At 51.4% G+C, this 6,006-nt stretch overlaps 1 protein-coding gene across 1 annotated transcript; it reads left to right on the forward strand.

The window, feature by feature from the left end:
- The first annotated feature begins 667 nt into the window (after positions 1-667).
- LOC119354071 (mavicyanin-like) lies at positions 668-5,634 on the forward strand. The gene is made up of 2 exons (XM_037620772.1): positions 668-851; positions 4,999-5,634. The coding sequence occupies exons 1-2, from the start codon at positions 668-670 to the stop codon at positions 5,388-5,390; spliced, it is 576 nt and encodes a 191-aa protein (XP_037476669.1). The 3' UTR covers positions 5,391-5,634.
- The last annotated feature ends 372 nt before the right edge of the window (positions 5,635-6,006 follow it).

Raw genomic sequence — 6,006 nt, forward strand, 5'->3', positions numbered from 1 at the left:
GGTTTTCTATGACTAAAAATTTTTAGCCTCAAGACTAGTCCTAGTCTCTCTTTAGTCAAGTCAGGGGTGCTTGAAACTTTAGCCTCTAAAAGAGACTATTTTTAGTCAGACTAAAAATAATCCCTTGTATCCAAGCACCCTCTCAGTAGCTCATGAGCTAGCTTCGATAGGCCATTTATGTTCTCTAAATTTCAATTTTAGCTGGACCACCGCCCCGAGTGGCTGTTTGTGTCTCTGCTGACAAGCTGGGACACCGTTAATCTATAAAGCTTTGCTTTACACTTAAAAAAAAGCATGCAGCGGCTGGCCGGGCAGCACCCGCAGCGTAGTTGCGACGCGCGAGCCATGAGCGGTGACCGGCCGGTGCGGCGCTGGCCGAGCGATGGCCGGGCCGGTGGTTGCAAAAACGCGCGAGAGAGATTACCATCGGGCACCCGTTAAAACCGCCTCACCGAACGTTAGCCGCCGGGGACATTTCTGGAATTCCGGGGCTGCGGGCCGGGCCAGAAAGGCTCTCGGAGCATGTCGGGTTATTTAACCAACCGGACAGTACCGCCACCCTCTGCCTACACTCCACTCTCCAGTCCACTGAGTGAGCACGAACAGAGCAAGGAAGTAGCCGGAGTTTCTCCTTTCCGCAGCTGGTGTGTCAACCTCGGTGGTAGCCATGGCCGCGCTGAGGAGAGGTTCGGCCGTGGCCTTGGCGGCGCTGGTGGCGGCGGCGATGTGGGCCGGGATGGCGTCGGCGGCCGTGTACGAGGTGGGCGACAAGCTCGGGTGGACCATCATGGGCAGCCCCGACTACGGCGCCTGGGCCGCCTCCAAGAAGTTCAGCCTCGGCGACACCCTTGGTACGCCTCCAGCCCCTCCCTCGCACCTCTCTACGTCACGCTCGCGCGCTCTGCTCCCCTCGTTCTAAGTTTCTAACATCGCTGTGAATTTTCTTCCAAATTCCTTGGCAGAAGGAAAAGAAGAATCTCAGCCGGTGTAAAAAACAAACAAGAACTATGTTGGTGAAACCTGCTCCCCTCGTTCTAACATGGCTGCGATTTTTCTTCCAAATTCCTTGGTATAAGGAAAAGAAGAAGAATCTCAGCCGGTGTAAAAACAAACAAGAACTAGTATGTTGGTGAAACCGGAAGATTGAGCACGTGGCTTTTTGCTCTTCTTCGAGGACTAGGATCGTTCCCAAACCCTCGTGCCCGGAGCTCTGTCCATAAACGGCTCTCGGGCTCTGTGCTGCTCAGAACTTCTTAGATAGTATCTTCACCTGCGCTTAGGTTAAATTTATCATTCGGGGGTGCACGCGCATACGATAAGTTTGCAGAAGCTCACACAAGCGAGAGCCACATAGCATTTTGCACTGTCCAGTCAATCTACTAGACCCTGCCAGCCACCAGTCCACCACTCGTTTTAGAAGGTGGAAGCGGGCCCGACTCCCACTTCTGAACTGCAGTAGGATTATTTAACAGAGCTCGCCGGCGGAGAGAGACACGACGACACGGCCACTAGTCCGAGAAGTAGAGCACTCGGCAGTAAGTCGGCACCGCTCGCTCTCGCTCCTTGTGCGGCATAGAAGGCGTTGGACGCGCGACGTCAATCGTTATCCATCCCAAACCTCTTGGCTTTCGCCGCAACCTGTTGCCGCGCGAGAGCACCCAGCGCACCGCCTGACGTATGCACACAACGCGACCTTGGGATAGGCGCATGGCGTGCAGCTGGCTTCACGGCCGGCGGTGCTATCCACTCTAGTTTGGCGGCCGTGCGCTCCCCGTGGTCGGTGTGATTCGGCGCGGCGCGAACGCCGCGCACGACGTGACTCCAGTCAAAGCTTTCATTAATTCACTGCTCGGTGGTACACGCTGCATGGGTTGGGTGTGTCGTGTGTACCGTGTAAGCCCGACTTTATCGAGTGCAAGCATGACTTGTGGTGTGAGCAGATATCGCAGTCCTACTACGGAGTAGGTGAGTACAAACTACTCCCTCCGTTCAAAAAAATAATATGTTTTGAATATGTTAATATGAACCATATACGGACTAAAATGAGTGAACAAGCACACTAAGGTCCTGTTTAGTAGTCCGCCAGCTCCGAGAGAAATACGAGGATCTACGGAGGGGGTGTTTCGCCGCTCCTTTATTTTCAGCTGAAGCTACACCCGCTCCGGGAGTGGAGTTTTGGAGTGGTGAGACTCCGAATAGGCCCTAAAACGTGCCTATATACATCCGACTGAGAAAGAAGTTGAACATACTGTATTACACATTTGTGAACGGAGGGAGTACATGATAATTGAGAGAGTAAGAGAGAACCAGACCACAGACGCATGCCACAGATCTAGCTGAGGCTGCTGTGGTGCACAGTGCATAACTCTGGCGGGAGAAGCTGTGTCGACAGGGCTAGCGAGCACTCGGTTCCTGCACTGCAAAGACTGAGATATTCCCCCACAGCGTGACTCGGACCTTTGCCCCCGTAGTGGTCCGCGCAGGCAGGGTCCCTGGCCTGGCTGTTTCGGCGCTTTTCGCAACGTGGCCGGGCCGGTGCGCAGTCGTGGTGGGGGACGCCGGACGCGTCTGGTACTGCAAGGCCGCAACTGCATCCGCCCGGCGGAGAGGACGGCACCCCGATGGGCCTCACCTCACTCACACACGCATAGGGCGTTGCACGACACAAGAGAAGACCAACTACCGCCCAGCCTGACCGAGCACCAACCTAACCTGACCCCGCAAGGATGGACCCATGGAAGCTCCAAAAAAAAAGAAGGATGGCCCCATGGTTGTGGGGTCCCAAGTCGCCGTGGCTTTTCCGTCTGCCTTCTTCCTGAAGAACCCGGCCGTCGTACGTCCGGGCGCTCCGCCAGCTTTCCCGCCATGTCGGGCTCGTCCTCCTGCCCCGCCCTTCTGGTTTTCTCTGTTCGCCTAGACGGACGGACGGAGCAGTACCAGTAATCTGGTGTACTCTACATCGAGCACCGTGTGGTGGCGTGTCTTGGCATTGGCAGCTTGCCTGTGGCCGGCCGTACTAAATCCCAGGGAGGGAACTTTGGCCGGAACAAACTGCTGCTGCCCTTTGTTTGCCTGCTTGTTTTCAGCCAAGAAGCGTGACCGGCTACCTGATGTCTGCGTGCGCGCACTCGAGAGAGGGGCTCTTTTCTTCTCCGAGCAAAAAAACAGAAGATAATTTCCGATTTCCAAAAGAACATACTCGTGCTACTACTAATAGGCACACACACATCATTGTCTTCTTTCGTGTCTGGAAAGTGAGGATCGGTTTTGCTAATGCTAAAGCGTGAAACAAGGCGTGCTTTAATGCTTGTTTTCAGCCCTAAAGGCTCCGTTTGCTTTGTTGCGTAAGATAGGTTTTCTTGCCTTCGTTTGCTATTTCCACAGGCCAACAGAAAGTCTAGTGCGCTGCCTTTCCAAGCCATTCGTTTTCCTTTTGCATTCAGTGACCAAAACCTCTTGAATTCATCATGTGCCATGGAGCAAAATAAATTATTATTACACTTGGTACACACAAAAACTGCACTACTGTTTGATCGCACATGTGCAATAATTCATTCAAAAAGCAGCCGTGTACCATGATTACCAACAATTTCACAACACTTTAAATTCTTGACGCTTTCACCTAGATGCAGCAAAAACTAGAAGCTTGACTAAATTGCGCATTCGCTTTACCTTTGAAATGTCACACCAGGTACGATTTGCCAGAATCGAATCATGCAACTTACAATCTTGAAAGCTATTTAAAGCCCCTGCCTGAGTAAGCTCACGTGTGTGTTCCTGGTGTCACTGTCTCGTGGGGCAAGGCAACTGCTGATTCCCACTCGGTGGTTGCCTGTTACAAGGTCACCCTCCTGGATATAGATTCTAAAAAGTTTATCAATTTTTGTTTCTGCACACAATTAAATTACCATATTTAGGAGGGTGAAAATTCGTCTAGTCTAGTGCGATGTACCCACCAGGCAAACTTTTTGCCCAACATCAAGAATCAAAGATGGTGCACATCAACACACACTATCATCCTCTGATTGTTCCTTGTTCCACTCCTCATCACCCATTCACCAATGGGGCATGCACTTCCTCGGTGGACCATCATCCCCCTCGACTCCAAGCTGTTCTTGTTCCCCTCCCGATCTGCCTGGAACCCCTTTTGCAACTTGTCAAATTATGCTGGGAACCTGTTGCTGTTGCCAACTCACCTTGATGCATGCGCTCTCATTGCTGGCTGGTTGGTTGGTAGCTCTCGGTGGGCCGAAAGGAATGACACATGTATGCCATCTTTAGAGAGCACTCGTAATGATCACAGAACCACAAAATTTGTATAGCTATGGCCCATCCAGGAAGAGGGTCTATGATTACCACTGTGTAATGTATGATAGGTTGCCGGCCAAACTATGGTGTTTGCAATCTGGATAAGTGGATTCCTGGTTGAGGTGTGATCATGAGCTGTAAAGTTTGCGAGCATGGTGATCATATTATTTGTTCCACTGGAGGAGATGCCGCTCGAGTTATACTTGCTGTGGGTTTTAGCATGTTTAACTTAGCCCTAGATCGAATATCTTTATGAGAGGTACGCGTGGCGCATCTGATCTGTGTTTGGTAAACCAAGATGCATATCTTTTAGAAAATTAGTCAGGGGGCTGTTGTAATGAGAGTGATTTGTAGCCTGCTCGAATGGATGCAGAATTGCACATAGGTGGGCGGTGGGGAGCTGATTGTTAGTGACTAGTGAGTGGGTTGGTAGGATACTTTCTGATATGAGAATGTTCTCATGTTGTTCCTCAACAACCAAAAAAACAGAAATTCTCCCATGAGAATGTTCATGCCCTAGGGCATTAATTTTATCAGATGCATGGCCTGAACAGTCTAATTAACAACATGCCGATTTCGATCGAGTAAATAGCCGGTGCGGATGATTGTCGTTTCCATTATCATGGTTATGTCAAATTAATTTGCTCCTGTGATGATTAACTTGTGCTTTGGCTGGAAAATTTGCCGCAGTGTTCACGTACAACAAGCAGTTCCACAACGTGATCGCGGTGAGCAAGGCGGACTACAAGAACTGCAACGTGACCAAGCCGACGGCCACCTGGGCCACGGGCAAGGACTCCGTCGTCCTCAACACCACCGGCCACCACTACTTCCTCTGCGGCTTCCCGGGCCACTGCGCCATAGGTCAGAAGGTGGACGTCCGCGTGCTCTCCTCCGCTGCCCCTTCCACCGCCCCCGCCATGGCGCCCGCCCCGGGAGCCGCGGGCGGCGGCTCGGCCGGCCGCGCCGGCGCCGCGCCCTCGCCGCACCCCAACGCCGCGCCGGCCGTCAGCAGCTCGTTCGCCGTGACGGTCGCCGCGTCCGTGCTGTCCGTGGCCGCTGCCGGATTGAACCTGCTGTAGTCCGGAGGTTTGCCGGCCGAGGATGGATGGATGGCGCCCTGTGAGTTGTGAGCTTCCGTTTGTCGCCGTATGAGTGCGAGCAGTCGTGGAGACATCTCTGGTCATCTGGATCCTGTGTTGTTTATTACGTACTACTGTTTTGCTCTCTTTTTTGTGTGCCATACTCTTCTCAGTGGATCTTGGTCTGGTTTGGGGATTTGTGCTTAGTTTAATCAATCAAGTGAGCACTCTCTTATGGTTTTTACTGACATGCCTTGGGGAGTAACAATTGGGGACATTTCTCAAGATGTAAAATAATGAGTTAATTACACTTTTGATACATAAACTTGGACTCGATGTACAAATTCATACATAAACTTGAAAATGACACAAATCGACCATATAACTTGCATTCCGAGTACGTTTCAATACATTTTCGTTAACTCTCCGTTAAACACAACACATGAGCTGCATGTTGCTGAATATTAGTTGGGCTATAGACCCATTTAACAATTTCAGAAAATTCCTAAGGGCCCATACTGTCAATTGAGTGGCGGGAAGTTTAGTCCCCACATAGCTAGTTGAGAGAGGTGTACATCAACTTATAAGGTGAGCTATTCTCCCACTAGTATGAGTT

This window comes from Triticum dicoccoides, chromosome 2A (assembly GCF_002162155.2).
Source record: "Triticum dicoccoides isolate Atlit2015 ecotype Zavitan chromosome 2A, WEW_v2.0, whole genome shotgun sequence".
Lineage (NCBI taxonomy): Eukaryota > Viridiplantae > Streptophyta > Magnoliopsida > Poales > Poaceae > Triticum > Triticum dicoccoides.

What these genes read in the sequence shown, in the direction of transcription:
- LOC119354071 (XM_037620772.1), top strand. Translation starts at nt 668, where the DNA reads ATGGCCGCGCTGAGGAGAGGTTCGGCCGTGGCCTTGGCGGCGCTGGTG. An exon ending in CAGCCTCGGCGACACCCTTG is followed by an intron (nt 852 to 4,998) that starts GTACGCCTCCAG and finishes AATTTGCCGCAG; the next exon opens with TGTTCACGTACAACAAGCAG.